Source organism: Empidonax traillii, unplaced genomic scaffold (genome assembly GCF_003031625.1).
Source record: "Empidonax traillii isolate 1590-97213 ecotype Southwest subspecies unplaced genomic scaffold, ASM303162v1 scaffold1224:size237778, whole genome shotgun sequence".
Taxonomy (NCBI): domain Eukaryota; kingdom Metazoa; phylum Chordata; class Aves; order Passeriformes; family Tyrannidae; genus Empidonax; species Empidonax traillii.
The window spans coordinates 32-15349 of NW_020956417.1; the positions used below are offsets into that span (position 1 = coordinate 32).

Sequence of the window (15318 nt, forward strand, 5' to 3'; positions counted from 1 at the left end):
CCGGGGGGGCCCCGACGGGGCGGGGGCGGTGCCGCCGGGGGCCGCCAGGGGGCGCTGCTGGCGCGGCCGCCCCGCTGCGCCCCGCCCCGCCCGCGCGCGCGGCCCCGCGCGGCGGCAGCGCCCCCTGGCGGCGCGGCGGGGCAGCGGCGCGGCCGGACCGGACCCGCAGCCGGACCCGCACCCGCGCCCGCACCGGAGCCCGCCCGGGGCCGGAGCCGCCGCCACCGCCCCCGCCCCGCCGCCCGACCCGCACCGCCCCCGCCCCGCCCCGCCCAGCCGCGCCCCCGCCCCGCCGCGCCGCCCCGCGCCCAGCCCGATGCCCGGCGGCGGGCGGAGGTGAAGCGGAGAGCGGGCGCTGGATCCTCCCGGCCGCGGCCCCCGGGGCCCCGGGCACGGAACAAAGGGCCATGGCCGAGGGGGCCCCCGCTCAGGTAAAGGGCGCCCGCCGCCCCCGGCGCGGGGCCGGGCCCGGCTGGCGGGCCGCACGTCGGGGCTGCGGGGCCGCGCCGTCGGGGCCGGGCGGGCGGGCGGGGGGCGGCGGGGGCTGTCAGCGCGGGGGGGCCGCCGCCCCCCCGGGGGCACCGCGGGGGCGACACGGCCGGCCCCGGGGGGGCGGCGGGGACGCGCCGAGCCCGCACGGGCCTCCGCGGCCGGCGGCGCCCGCGCTGCCGTCGGGGCCGGGCCTGCCCGCGCCGCCGCCCCCCCCACCCCGCTCGTCGCCGGGCCCTGCGGCCCCCCCGGACCGACCCCCGCCCCGTGTCACCGCCCGGTCCCCATGGCGACGGGGCGCCCTCAGCCCCCCGGGTGTCCCCCCGCCGTGCCCATGGCAACGGGGCTCGGCTGGCCCGTGTCACCGCCCGCCCCCCCCCCCCCCCCCCCCCCCCCCCCCCCCCCCCCCCCCCCCCCCCCCCCCCCCCCCCCCCCCCCCCCCCCCCCCCCCCCCCCCCCCCCCCCCCCCAAGTGTCACCTCGCGGCCCCGCGCTGTCACCTCCCCGCCCCCCCGCCCCCGCCGCGGCGGGTCCTGCCCGTCCCGTGGGACCGGCACGGGGCCGGTGTAAGCGGCTTAGCGGGGACACGGGGACGTCCCCGCCGCCCCCGGGCTCTGCAGCGGCCCCCCCGCGGGGTCCCCATCACCTTTGGGGGGTCCCCATCACTCCTGGGGGTGTCCCCGTCACCCCGGTGGTGTTCCCATCACCTGGGTGGGGGGTACCCATCACCCCGGCGGGGTCCCTGTCACCTTGGGGGTCCCATTGCCCCGGGGGGATCCCAATCGCCCTGGGGGGTCCCTGTCACCCTAGGGGTTCCCCATCCCCCCGGGGGTCCCCCACCATCCCACGGGGGTCCCCCGCCTGACCCTGCCCCCCTGTGTCCGCAGGCTCCGGAGCCGCACTGCCCCTCGCCCCTGCGGCCGCCGGCCGGCCCCGAGCGCACCTCGGAGCGGGAGACGCAGACGGCTGAGCTGTCCCTGACCGTGGTGGCGGCCGTGCAGGCCGTGGAGAGGAAGGTGGACTCCCACTCCACCCGCCTGCTCGACCTGGAGGGTCGCACGGGGATGGCCGAGAAGAAGCTGATCGACTGCGAGAAGACGGCGGCGGAGCTGGGGAACCAGCTGGAGAGCAAGTGCGCGGCGCTGGGCACCCTCATCCAGGAGTACGGGCTGCTCCAGCGGCGCCTGGAGAACATGGAGAACCTGCTCAAGAACAGGAACTTCTGGATCCTGCGGCTGCCCCCGGGCAGGAAGGGGGAAGTCCCCAAGGTAACGGTGTCCTGAGGTGCGGGGTCTGCACCCAAAATGCTCACAGAGGGCAGGACCCGGGGGGGGTGAGCAGGGACAGCCCTGGGGCAGGTGAGTTGCTCCCTATTGGAGCTCCTCCTTTCCGGCTCATCTCTCTCTGGGACTAAAATACAGTAGGATACAGGACCCAGGGGGACATCCCGGTGCTCAGGCCGGAGGTTTTTTCAGTTCTGCACAGCCCAGGAGTCATTTATGCTTTTTTGGTTTATTTTTATACCATATATTTTTTATTTTTTGTGGGGTGGTTTGAACAAAACCACCCCAGATTTAGTGGTTCTTTCTCTTTGACCACCTTGGTGCTGCGAAGTCTCCCAGGCTGGGGAAGGAGAAAGCTTTGGGATTTGGGGAAGGCAGATGAGTTCCCTGGGCTGGCAAGCTCTGGAAGGAGCCCACCATCAGTATGCAGTTCCTAGTTGAATTTCATAACCTTCCCACTGAAAGGAAGTCTGCAGATGGGACCATGGGAAAGGGAATGTCACTGGAGAGGGCTGTGAAAAAGGGGGCTCAGACCTGTACCCCATCAGTGCAATCAGGGAGCAGAGGTGGAGCACCACATTTCCCTCTGAAGGGCTGCATTCCAGCATGTCACAGTTTGCACGTCCTGGATTTACCCTTGGGAGTTATTCCTTGGCAAACAGTCTGGGAAGCCATGGCCAGTGGGCACACAGGGAGCCCTGCAGACCTGAGTAGAGCTTTCCCTGGAGTTCAGGGGTAACTGAATCCGGGCGTTACGTCAGCTCATCCATAGGGATGAGTCCAGCCCAGCATCCAGGTTTTCTCTCCTTTGTGGCTCCCTCTAAGCCCGGTCACTCTGCAGAGTGCAGGGACCGAGAGGAGGAGGTTGGGTCCTTTGGGAAGTGGATTCATCACTGGGAGCCATCCATTGGGCTGAGCCCTTTAATGCCATAGAAATACCTGCCCAGGAGTTGTATAAATGGAAAAACCAACTGGTTGGTGGCCGTGGCAGAGCTGAAGGCTGGCTATGTCCGAGGGGGAGCTGCCGTCTCTGGGCTCCTGGGGAGGGAGGCAGCCCTTGAACCAGCGCTCTTGTGATCCAGGTGCCGGTGACATTTGACGACGTGTCCGTCTACTTCAACGACAAGGAGTGGGAGAAGCTGGAGGAGTGGCAGAAGGAGCTGTACAAGAACGTGATGAAGGGGAACTACGAGTCGCTGATCTCCCTGGGTAAATATGGGGGCACGTTCTCCCGGGCTCCTTCTGGCTCCTCCGTGGAGATCCCCTCGGATGAGACCCGAATGTCCCATTTTAAAGACTTAAAAGCACAGGAGGATGTTTCTAGTTTGGGTTCACTCCCAGCTCGTGCCGTGGTGCTGTCCTGGCTGAGGGGGATCTCCACAGGCAGGGGGGCTGGAGACTCCCAAACCTTTTCCAGCTGGAGTTACGTGGTGGAAAACTGGCACCTTCTCCATGGCTGTTGGAAGGGCTTCCCTGCATCTCCTGGGTCTGCAGCGGGTACCAGCCCATGCAGCTCCTTAGAGGGAGCTTTTGCAGAGGGAAAAATTGCCTGATATGATCTGTGCTTTGAGGCATTTCCTGCGGAGCTTCAGGAGAAATCCCGGCTCTGCTGGGAGCTGAGAAATGCTTTTGGCTTCAGGAGAGCCAGGATTTGTCTGAGGAGTTCCAAAACCCCACCAGAAAAACACAGGGGTTCTTCTGTAAGGCAGTTCCTCTCTGTGTGGCACCTCAGCTCCTGCCTCCAGCAGTGCCTGGCTTTGCTCCCCACAGCCCCTTCTGGATGTTCCTGAGTGTGTTCCCGTGTCCCTCAGGCACTGGGGGGAGGTGGAAGCCAGCCTTAGATTCCTGGTACAGTAATCCCTCTCTCCATCCCTCTGTCTCTCAACAGACTATGCAATTTCCAAACCCGGGGTTCTGTCTCAGATCGAGCAAGGAGAGGAACCGCGGGGCAGGAACGAGCAGGACCTGGAGGAGAGCGAGATCATTACTGATGCCACAGCAGGTGAGACCTTGGCACGAGGGGAGCCCTGGTTGTGCCCCGAGGAGCTGCTCATCCCTGGGCTAAAGCAGGTGTCCCTGGGAGCTGTGGCTGGGGAGGTTATCAGGAGGAGCCTTGCCGAGGAACAGGACAAGTTTGGCCCATCAGAGATTTGATGTCCAGGTACAGCTCAGCATATAAACCAGGGCAAGAGGAGCCCGGAGAGCTGGGCACTGGGAGCCATCAGCAAGGGAAGCATCTGCAACCAGACCAGGCCCTCAGGGAGCCAGCGTGCCCGGCAAGGGAGGAGAATCGGGTCCCACTGGGAAAGCCCACCCACACAGAAAATCCTCTCCACCCTCTCTTGGTGTGGATGGTGCCTGGGTTTACCCTTGGAAAGCCCTTCCGGGCAAGGAAATCTGCTCCCATCCTGTGTGCAGGGGGAAGGGGTGCTGAGGGGTTTCTCCAAGGGCAGGGCTGGGCTGGGAGAAGGGCACAAGGGATCCCGAGTCCTGGAGCAAGTGCTGCTCTGGGATAAGGGGGCTGATAAATAGAGGTCCTAGAAGAGGTCAGCTCTGCTGGCCGTCCCTGGTGCCAGGCTGTGGATGTGGGGTCACTCTGCCCCCCTGCCCGTCCTCTCCACCACAAGGATCCTGAAATTAAATTGAGGCCGACGGGAAGAGGAAAATCATCGGGAGCTGCAGGCGGGGGATGTGGGGGGGCCAAGGGGTGCTGAGCTGTGGCACTGAGTCTCAGGCAGGGTGGGGACAGTCCCCTGTGCCTGTGGTGGATCCCAGGGGAGAGGCGGGAGCGTGGCAGGGACGGGAGAAGGGCAGGGGCTGGGGGGAGAGCAGAAATGGCCGAGCAGCTGACACCCCTGTGCAGGCTCAGCTGGGAGTGGTGTCTTCATCCCGGCCCCTGGGAATGATGGCGGGCGGGAATCTCTCTTTGCTGCAGCGGGAATAAGGGTGGTGATCAAAACGGAGGAGCTCCTGCCCGAGGACAGCCCCGAGAACCCCGAGCTTCACGGGATGTCGGGGCAGTCAGAGGGGAGCTTCCAGAGCCCGGACGAGGAGGCGGCTTGTGAGAGCCCCTACAGCTCCGTGTCCCCTCCGAGGGACCTCCCAGGGACCAGCCTGGGCGACTCCTCCGAGTACAGAGCCGACTTCAACGAGATCCAGAGAGTCATCGTTCACCACGGCAGCTGCACAGGTGGGACCTGTGGGGGGTCAGGAAAAGGTGGGGAACGGGTTGGGTGGATGGGCAGAGTTAAATCCCCCCAGAACCAGCACCAGCAGGAAAGTTCCTGGCTGCAGCAGCCTCGGGAGTGGCTCTGGTCAGAGGTGGAGGGTCCTGCAGGTCGTGGGGGATCCACCAACGGGGGGGTCACTTGGGGCAGGTCCATAGGACAGGGAGGAGGATGGCAGGACCCCCGTGACATCCAAGCTGCCAGGAGGAAGGGGGAAGGGTGGGTTTGTTTGGTGAAGAGGCAGTGACACCAGGCCTTTCATGGGTCTCCTGCCAGTGGGGTGGCACACGTGGGCCAGGTCCTGCAGACCTGCTGTGAGGGTGGGAGAGCAGGGAGATGGGAGGTTGGGAGCAGCGGGTTCCCTCCTCCTGACGGCTCTGTGGTGGTGTAACACGAACCAAGAGGGAGAGAGTTGGGCTCCCGAGGGCCTCGTGGATCCTGTGGTCTGCTCATGGCTCAGAAAGGGAAACCAGCCAAGCCACCAGTGGGGCTGGAGCTGGTCCTTGTCCGAGGTGTGGGGCCTGGCTGGTGGGGCCGAGTGGGAGCTGTGGTGGCACTGACTGGGATGGGGGTGCTGAGCCCCCGGGTCTGCAGAGGAGGAGGAGGACCTGGAATTCCCCAGGACCCCTCTGCTGGAGGGAAGAGAGCCACAGCTTTGATACATCTGGGCTGCCTCTTGGGAAAGCGTGGCTGCTCTTCCTGGAAGAGCACGTAGGGCTGGCTCAAAGTGCAGCACAGGCTGACATGAGGGATCCACCGGGGATTTCCTGCGTGTCCCTGGGACGTGTCCCTGGGACGTGTCCCTGGCAGGGCAGGTCTCACCAAACAAAAACACTGTGTCACTTCTGGCATCAGTGACACAAGGAGGAGCCTGCCCTTCGTCCAGATCCATCCATCCCACTGCTGGTCACAGTGGGAAGGAGGGGGGTGAGGCTGAGGGAAGGGGACATTCCCAGGCTGGCTGTGCTGTCCCAGGAGCGGAGCTGGATGCCGGCAGCCCTGTGCTGTGCTGTGCTGTGCTGGGAGTGTTTTGTATCCCAGTGAAGCAGCAGCAGATGGAGCAGCTCCAAAATCACTGGGCCACAGGAGGCCTCCCAAAATGATGGCGCTTTTGTCCCCCACATCCTGCAGCACCATGAAACTGCCCAACGATTTGGCAGGAGGGTCTGAGGGCCCCCTCAGGGGCTGTTTGTCTGTGTTGAGGGGTGACACGGCCCATCCCAGCGCTCCGGGCTCTGGCTGCAGCCGGCTCGGGGTGGTGGGGCAGAGCAGGCAGGGGCAAACGGCTGCAGGAGCCCCTCAGATGTTCCTGTAGCACCCACCACGCGCCTCAAAGGCCACCCCGTCCCGGCCGATGACCCTGACGCTGTTGTGGTTTCCCCCGCAGAGGACGGGATCGTGATCAAGACGGAGGAGGAGGAGGAGGACGACCCCGACCCGCTGGAGCCGTGCGCCATGTTCTCGGGCAGGGCCGAGCCGCCGGCCTTCCCCAGCCACGAGGCCGGGCTGGGCTGCGAGGCGCAGTGCAGCTCCAAGGCCCAGCCCCGCGGCCTGGCGGGGCGCGTGAGGAAGCCGTCGGCCTGCGAGAGGGACTCCGGGGACATGAAGCCGGCCAGCGCCCAGCAGCGGAACCGCACGCGGGAGAGACCCTACATCTGCCCCGAGTGCGGCAAGAGCTTCATGCTCAAGATCAACTTCATGATCCACCAGCGCAACCACCTCAAGGAAGGGCCCTACGAGTGCCACGAGTGCGACCTCAGCTTCCGCAACAAGCAGCAGTTCCTGCTGCACCAGCGCAGCCACACGCGCCGCGGCGTGGGGGTCCCGCGGCGCCCCGAGCACGGCCTCAAGCCCCCGGCGCGGCCCCCGCCTCCGGGGAAGCCCTACAAGTGCTCCGAGTGCGAGAGCAGCTTCAGCCACAAGTCGAGCCTCAGCAAGCACCAGATCACCCACGTCGGGGAGCGGCCCTTCACCTGCGGCGAGTGCCGCAGGAGCTTCCGCCTGCAGATCAGCCTCCTCATGCACCAGAGGATCCACGCCGGCAAGAACGAGATGGCCTTCCTGTGCCCCCAGTGCGGGAAGAACTTCACCCGGCCCTCCCACCTGCTGCGGCACCAGCGGACTCACACCGGCGAGCGGCCCTACCAGTGCAGCCAGTGCGAGAAGACCTTCAGCGAGAAGTCCAAGCTGACCAACCATTACCGCATCCACACGCGGGAGCGCCCGCACGCCTGCGCCGTCTGCGGGAAGGGCTTCATCCGCAAGCACCACCTCCTGGAGCACCAGCGCATCCACACGGGCGAGCGGCCCTACCACTGCACCGAGTGCGGCAAGAACTTCACGCAGAAGCATCACCTCCTGGAGCACCAGCGGGCGCACACCGGAGAGCGGCCCTACCCCTGCACCGAGTGCACCAAGTGCTTCCGCTACAAGCAGTCCCTCAAGTACCACCTGAGGACGCACATGGGAGAGTGAGGGGCTGCCCGACGGCTTCCTCCCCCTCCTCTCCCTCCCTCCACCCCTCCTCCTCCTCCTCCTCCTCCTCCTCTTCCTCCTCCTCCTCCTCCACTCATCTCTCCCGCCCTCCCTCCATCCATCTCCCCCCACCCCAGCTCAGGGCATGGACATAAGGAAGCTTTGTGTGGTAGCGCCGCTGGTCTGGTGGAGACTGGGCTGATTGGAAATAAATTAATGAATTAAAGCAAGCAACGCGCGGCAAAATTAAAAGATTATATATATATAAAATTAACAGAAGCAGCTGATATAGGGGGAATCCTCACCACCAACAAAAGAAACCTGTACAGGGTGTTTTGCCGGAGTAGGACTCGTAACTGCTTTTTAAATCTACTGTTTGGGTTTTTTTAAATAAATGTGGAGGAACTTTTTAATTGATAAGCGACCTTAGGATGGGCAAGATTTTTTTTTTTTTTTTTTTTTTTTTTTGTGTTAAATGCTCTGTAGGCTGATTCTGGCACAGTCACTTTTTGTGCAGGAGCTCTGCAGAGGTGCTGCCTCGTCCCAGCTTTCCGGGCTGGACGCGACAGCCGCTCGGCAGCGCGTGGCTACGGGAGCTCCGGCCGGGGGGGGGAGGTGAGCAATTAACAGATCCAGCTAACGAGGAGGTTCTGCGTGTGTCTAGATTGGAAGCGCCGGTAGGTGCCTGCCCGGCTCGCGGGGCTGTGATGCACTCCTGAATTATACAATAGAATAAAATTCTAGTTGCAGTAAAAGAGCCTTTTTCTGGTAGGACCCCTCAGCAAGGCTCCTCCGAACACTCGTTCCTGGCGCTCAGTCCTCCCCGGGGTCCGGCCTTCCCGCTGCCACCAGAGCGGCGCGAGGGCACCGGGGTGCTGGGGGTCTGGCCCTGCCTGCTGTGGGGTCACCGTGGATCTGCCACAACACCTCGGTGTGTTTAACTGCCCCTCTGCTCTCTGAACTAGTGGAGGGAGCAGTGGGATTCCTGCCCCAGCTGAGGAGCAGGTCCTGGGCTGGCTCCAAGAAAGGCCCTGACCAGCTCAGAGCTGCCTGTGGGAGATGTCCCAGTTCCCAGGTCCCTGCTGCCAGGGTCCCTCTCCACATGTCACAGGGGGTGGCACACGGGGCTGCCTCCTTGCTATCTCCACCAACTTGGTTCCCTGTGATCCAGTTTGTCCTCACTGCATGTCCCGAGGTTGGGCTGTGGATGCATCCCAAGGGCCAGGCCGTGGCCAGAGGGGTGACACCAACTCCCTGGAGCTCTCTGGGCTCCTTCCCAGCGGTGTCAGATCTCATGTGGGACAGTGGCATCAATAAACAGAGCGATGGTGGGATAAGTTGTCATGACCTGTTAATGCCTTTGCAGAACCAAAGTCCTCATCCAGGACTTTCCCCGTGTACGAACCCATCCTGAATTTGGAATTTGCAGCCTCTCCTCTGATAGAAGGAGGGCAGTGCAGCCATGTGGAGCTGTCAGGAGCCACCAGCCAGTCACTGCTGTGGGCAGGAACATTTCGGGGCTGCCAGGACAGGCTCCAGCCAAGGTTGAGCCTTCCCACTGCTCCGGCGGTGCCTACAACTCCCTGGAAGCAGTTTGGGGTTTCAGGTCAGGGCGTGCAGCCTGGCGTGGGTTGACACTTCCACCCCTGGAAGTGTGCAAAGCCAGGTTGGATGGGGCTTGGAGCAGCCTGGGCTAGTGGAAGGTGTCCCTGCCCATGGCAGAAGGGAGGAACAAGTTGGTGTTTCAGGTTCTTTCCCACCCCAAACTGTTTTGGGCTTCCATGCACAGTGCCACGATGGGGCTGGATGTCCCAGGAGGGAGGTGTGGGTGCAGGACAGGGGGTCTGGCTGCAGCCCCAGGCTCCTCAGCAGCTTCCCTGCATCCCTCTGATCCGGACTAGATGCGATTAAGGGGAAGAAGGAAATGAAAAGCAGAAGTGACTCTGGTTCTGAGCAGCTCATGTTCGTCACACTGGCAGCACCGCTGACCTGGCAGCACCTTTTTCCTTCCTAAAAATGGATGGATTCAGCTCTTTTTTGGCAAAACCAGCACTAAGGAGCCCTTACCAGCCTGGCTGCCCCTCTGCAGTGCCAGGACTGGCAGTGGCCCTGCCCTGCTCTGCATCGCTGGGCCCCGCATGGCACCTCCTCTCCCCCTCACGCTGCTGCTTTCCCACTGCACGCGGACATAACTGCGCTGGTCGCTGGATTCTGCCAGGATTTAACAACATCCAGGTGACCTTGAGCGGCCCAAGTGTCAACAGTCCACCTCCCACGAGCCAGGGGGATATGACACGGCCATCATGCCCCTCCCAGGCTGGCACCGAGCGCGGGGCGGTGGTGCTGTGGGCACAGATCCAGGGGTGGCACATGTGGGAGCAGCCTCGCTGCCCTCCCCCGAGCCACCTGCAGGGGATCAGCAGGTTATCACCCTTCACTCAGTCACAGGTGGGTTTGTTTTAGGGTTGCTCAGTGCTGCAAACACTGCTCAGCCATGGGGGTGAACGGCACCATCCCGCTGCGGGACCCACCGGCTCCTCGAGGGCTCGTGGTTCCATAGGGTTGTCCCAGGGTGCCAGGGGAGCTGGACATGGATGCACCCAGCAGGCAGCAGCTCTGGGGACAGGGAACAAGCAGGAGCCACCACAGCTGGGCTGTGAGTACCCCCTGGCAGCACCCCAGAGGCTCTGGATGAGCAGGGACACCCCGGGGAGGTGCAGGGATGGGGAGCAGGGGGCTGGAAGCGTCGTGCTGACTCCTCTGGAGTCACTGGGGCAGGGCTGGAGACCTGCTGGGGTGGGGAGACTGGAGCATTCGGCAGGACATGGACATGGCAGGGCAGCAGCTGCCTGGGGAGGGGGTGTTTGACTGCTTTATTGTGTCAGGGGTACACAGGGTTCCCCCAAAATGCTCCTTGAGCCCCAGCTGGCAGCAGGTGAGAGTGGCAGAGGAGCCAAACCGATGGCTGAACACGGGGGGCTGATTTTGGGCACCCAGCACCCACGGCAGCAGCACAGAGGGGACTGCGTGGTCCCTGGAGAGAGGCACGACTTGGCTGAAGGGACTCCCTGGAACCCTCTGCCCTTCCCCAAGCGCTGCCGCTGCTCTCCAGGTGTTCTGGAGCTGTGACAAGAGGGAAGGAGACACTGGCAGAGGTGCTGGCAGCCATGGGATGTGGGGATGGAAGCTGGAGCCCCCCTGCCCGGAGCAGCCGTGGGTTTGGGGGGATCTCAGGAGAGCAGGACGGGGCTGGCAGTGCAAAGTGAGGCAGCAAAGGATTACCCTCGGCTCCCACAGGGCACAGCTGCCGCTCCAACACAATCCCTTCAAACTGCATTAACCCCCGGGAAGCGGCTCCGCCGAGTGCAAGGCCTCGGGAAGGATCCCAGGGCCAGGCCTTGGGAAGGATCCAAGCCTCGGGAAGATCCTGCTTGGCACCTCCACCCCGCTGCCACGGCCGAGCCGGGGCGAAGCTCCCAGAGGCCTTGCAGGTTATTAATGATTGAATTAATTGAAGCATCCCGAGCATCCACAGGGGTTGGCAGCGCTGAGCCGGAGAGTGCCGGCTGTGCCCAGGGGTAAGACTGGGATCAGGGATCACACTCACACTCAGCCCGGCCCTCCCTGTCTGTGCCCACTCACGTGGGCTGCCCACGGCCACACGCGTGTGCAGGGATGTGCACCCACAGCACACACAGAGGGGCCTGTCTGTGCCCCCTCCCGGTGTTTCCATGCTCCTGCCTCCCTGGTTTGCACACACACACACACGTAAACACACACTGGCACACACAGGGACACATAATGCACACACAGCCCTGCATACAGACACTGACACACACTCACTCATTTACACACACAAACATTAATTCACGCAACCCGTTCTCGTCCCCGCAGCCCCGCCCCATCCCGCCCCCCATCCCGCCCCGTTCCCCCCGGTCCCGCCCGGTGCCGGCACTTTCGGTTTCCCCCTCGGCCATGGATCGGGAGGTGCTGGCCCTGGGCGAGCAGCTGGCGGCCGAGGCCACCTGCCCGGTGTGCCTGGAGCTGTTCGCGCAGCCCGTGCTCACCGAGTGCGGGCACAGCTTCTGCGAGCGCTGCCTGGGGGCCGTGCTGGGGCAGCCCCCGCGCCCCGCCGCCTGCCCGCAGTGCCGCGCCCCGGTGTCGCCGGGCTCGCTGCGCCCCAACCGCTCGCTGGGCGCCGTGGCGGGGCTGGCGGGGGCCCTGGAGGAGGCGGCGCGGCGGCCCCGCTGCCCCGAGCACGGCGAGCCCCTGGCGCTGTTCTGCGAGCCCTGCGCGGCCCCGCTGTGCGCGCTCTGCCGGGACGGGCCCGCGCACCGCCCGCACCGCGCCCGCGCCGCGCACGGCGCTGCCACGGACCTGCGGGTACGGGGCGGGATGGGATCGGGTTAGGCACGGGCTGTCCGGGACCTGCGGGGACGGGGCGGGATGGGATCGGGTTAGGCACGGGCTGTCCGGGACCTGCGGGGACGGGGCGGGATGGGATCGGGTTAGGCACGGGCTGTCCGGGACCTGCGGGTACGGGGCGGGATGGGATCGGGTTAGGCACGGGCTGTCCGGGACCTGCGGGGACGGGGCGGGATGGGATCGGGTTAGGCACGGACTGTCCGGGACCTGCGGGGACGGCACGGGATGGGGTCGGGCTGGGCACAGGCTGGGGGCTTCGCGGCTGCGGGTGGGGGGAGAAGGGCACGCGTCGGGGTCCCCTCCGGCCATGGGCTGGGGGCACCTCGGGTCACAGGTTGGGGTCCCCCTCAGGGCACAGGTCAGAGTCCCTTTGGGGCACAGGTTGAGGGCCCCTCCAAGGTGGGATGGGGTCCCATCCGGGCACACATCTGGGGTCCCTTCAGGGACAGGTTGGGGTCCCCTCTGAGTATGGGCTGGGGGCTCTCCTGGGCATGGATCTCGGTCTCCTCTGGGCACACACGTGGGGTCCCTTTCAGGGACAGTCTGGGGATGGCCTGGATGTGGGTCTCCTCCACACATAGGTGAGGCCCCCTCCAGCATCTGGGGTCCCTCCCAAACACAGGTCGGGGTCTCCTGAACACGGACTGGGGTCCCCTCAGGGCACAGTCTGCTTCCCCTGCATGCACAGGTTAGGGTGGGTCCCTGTCCAGCCACGGATCTGGGGCCTCATCCAGCTGCTGGCTGGGGTCCCTGTCTGGGTACAGGTTTGGGGTCCCCATCTGGCCGTGGGCTGGGGTCCCGTATCCCAGCCTGGGTGGGCTGCTGGTTTTCCCATGGCTCCCACTGCCCATTGCCTGCCCCCAGCCCTCCCAGGAGCACAGGTCCCTCTCCCCCCTCCCCGTATCCCCACACAGTCCCTTGTGCCCCATTCATCCCCAGCCAGGGTCTCCCCCCCAAAATGTAGAGTCCTGGCTCGCTGTGCTGCAGGGGATGGCTCAGAGGAGCACGAGGGATTTTTAATACTCCAGTGGATTTACAGAGCATGTCTGAGACACTGCTACTGTCAGTGCAAACCTCTTCCCACAAATCCCACTTCCAACACCAAAAGTTGTTTTTCCTAATTAAAAGAAAAAAAAAATCCAAAAAACCCAAACCACAAACTCCAGAGTTTCCACATGAAGCTATTCCAGAAATGCCTCTGGCCATAACAGCTGTGGATGGGGGAATCTCCCCAGCCTCACTAGTGTGTGCCTGGAGAGGTGGGTGCTGCCTCCGAGCTCAAAACCCACCCCCGGGCACCCAGGGGCCACCCCCAGTGACCCCACAGAGCAGGATTGTCCCCACAGGGGCTGCTTGGTGATATCATCTCCCTCCTGCAAATGTCGCTCCAAAATTGCCAAATCCACCTTTTTTTTTTTCCTCCCCATCCCAGGAGACACTCCAGAGCAACCTGGTTTTTCTGCAGAAAGCGAAGGAAGAATTAAAGTCCAAAGGAGAGCCAAAAAGTGATGAGCTGCTGGTGTGTGTTCCCCTCCATGCCCTGCACCCGCTCACCCAGCCCACCTTCCCGGGCATGTCCCATCTTTCTCTCCTTTTCCGTGACAACGTGCTTTTCTCCCTCCCTCTCTGACCATCCCATATCTCCTCCTTGGGTCTGTCAACATCTAGACTTGCCACCTCTCTCTCCATTCTTCCAGCTTTTCCCTCCAAAATCTCCTCTCCCTTTCCATGTGGCCCTTGCCCCTCTCCCAACACCCGTGCCCGTGAGGAGTCTGGGATGGCTCACGGCCTCCACGTGATGCCTTGCAGCATAGGGTGGCCTTGGAGGACGAGACGCTGCAGAACACCTTTGAGGATCTGGAGAAGTTCCTGCAGGAGCAGAAGAAGGCCCTGCTGGCCCAGCTTGGCCCAGTGTCCCAGGAGCTCGTCAAGAGATCCTCTGAATACAACTCCAGTGTTGCAGAGCGGAGATCGCTGCTGGACACGCTGATTGCGGACATCGAGAAGAAACGTGACCAGCCGGACGTGGAATTCCTCATGGTGAGGCTGCATCACCCCCCTGGGCACCATGACCCCGCGGTGAGGCTGGGGGCACCCGCCTGGCACCCTCCACATCCCGCTGCAGCCCGGAGCCTGGGCGTGGTGCCAGGCTGTGACACCGGCGTGGCTGCTGTGGGTCAGGGGCTGCAGCGTCCCCTGAGGGAAGGGGAGGGTTGGGATGAGGTGTGGAGCGACCCCCTCCCCGATCCCATCACCTGCTTCACACAGCAGCTGTAACTCCCCGCCCCTGGCACCACGACGGTTCTTGTCAGCATTGCCAGAGCTCTCCTGTGTGTTCTCTCTTCCAGGACGTTGGCAAAATCCTGAGCGGGTACGAAACGGGCTCGGCGTTGCTCTCCCCCCACACGGCTCTTTGGGCAGAGGTTTGGGAATGCTGCGGGAGCCGGGAGGGAGGTGGTTTGCCCTGCTGAGTGTTTGGGATTTAACCAGAGGCTGTTGCACCCCTCTTAAAGGCAGGGTTCCCGTGCTGGTAGCTGGGACACAGCTCCTGAGTTCTGTGGCTGGGGGGATTTCCCCGTTCCCCTCCTGGGTGCTGTGGTTGGGCTCAGAGCTGCTCTCTGTGTTGTCCCCCCCTCAGCTGTGAGGCAGCCAAGGCCCCGATCCCAGAGGCGGTTTCCCCGGAGCTGCAGAGGACTGTTGAGACCCTCTCCGAGACGTGCCAGCTGGTGCTGGGCACAGTGGCCAAATTCAAAGGTAAAGCACTGCTGGCTCCGTGCTGTGCTTCCCCTGGGCTTGGCTGGCAGCGGGAGATCCTCACTGCCTGGTGCCTCTGCTCTGGGGTTTGGGAGCAAAACACGCCTGTTCCACATGGGAACCATCTCCAAGAGAGACTTCACCGGAGCTTGGGGCTCTGAGAGCCCGTGTCTGGCTTGCTGTCCTGAAGAGGAGTGGGAAAGGTGCCACAGGAGGAGGACTCATGCATCTTCTTTTCCTTCTTCCAGAGAACCTGCTGAGCAAGATGGACAGGGAAAGGGGTAAGTTTCTGGAGCCGATGGGCACAAATGAGGGAGAAAAGCTTTCCAGGATGAGTTCCTCATGTCCTTGGCACAGAGATAGGCTCACACCACAACATCTAAAACCAGCGTCTGTCTGGAACTGTGTCCTGTTGTTTTGGCTAGGCCTGCTGTTACATTCCTGATCTGTCCCTGTGCCAGGCAGTGCCAGTGACACGAGCTGTGTCGTGCTGTGACCGGTTGAGCAGAGGGGCTGTACGTGTTTTCAGCTGGCATTTAGAAGTGCCCTCTCAGTTTTCAGGGTGAGGGACTTGAGCACAGGACGGTCGTGCCTCAGTTTCCCCCACGGTGTCCCCAGAGGACAGGGTTTAGCAGAGGGCCCGGGGTGGTGACACTGCGTGTGACA

General features: G+C 63.6%; 2 protein-coding genes across 2 annotated transcripts in view; both read left to right on the forward strand.

The window, feature by feature from the left end:
• Positions 1-329: 329 nt before the first annotated feature.
• On the forward strand, positions 330-8228 carry ZNF777 (zinc finger protein 777). The gene is made up of 6 exons (XM_027905967.1): positions 330-431; positions 1376-1756; positions 2854-2980; positions 3660-3773; positions 4707-4961; positions 6386-8228. The coding sequence occupies exons 1-6, from the start codon at positions 408-410 to the stop codon at positions 7471-7473; spliced, it is 1989 nt and encodes a 662-aa protein (XP_027761768.1). The 5' UTR covers positions 330-407; the 3' UTR covers positions 7474-8228.
• A 3199-nt stretch (positions 8229-11427) lies between these two features.
• LOC114069285 (E3 ubiquitin-protein ligase TRIM7-like) overlaps positions 11428-15318 on the forward strand; it is a 5381-nt gene continuing 1490 nt past the window's right edge. Inside the window, exons 1-6 of the mRNA XM_027905969.1 lie at positions 11428-11856; positions 13331-13417; positions 13708-13938; positions 14247-14269; positions 14537-14652; positions 14901-14933. Of these exons, the coding sequence (XP_027761770.1) occupies positions 11449-11856; positions 13331-13417; positions 13708-13938; positions 14247-14269; positions 14537-14652; positions 14901-14933 (898 nt within the window). The 5' untranslated portion in view covers positions 11428-11448. The remainder of the gene's footprint in view (positions 11857-13330; positions 13418-13707; positions 13939-14246; positions 14270-14536; positions 14653-14900; positions 14934-15318) is intronic.

Excerpts from the sequence above, each read along its gene's own strand:
- ZNF777 (XM_027905967.1), top strand. The coding sequence starts at position 408 with ATGGCCGAGGGGGCCCCCGCTCAG. Across the intron at positions 2,981-3,659 it reads CGAGTCGCTGATCTCCCTGG|ACTATGCAATTTCCAAACCC; the intron begins GTAAATATGGGG and ends GTCTCTCAACAG. Across the intron at positions 4,962-6,385 it reads TCACCACGGCAGCTGCACAG|AGGACGGGATCGTGATCAAG; the intron begins GTGGGACCTGTG and ends TTTCCCCCGCAG.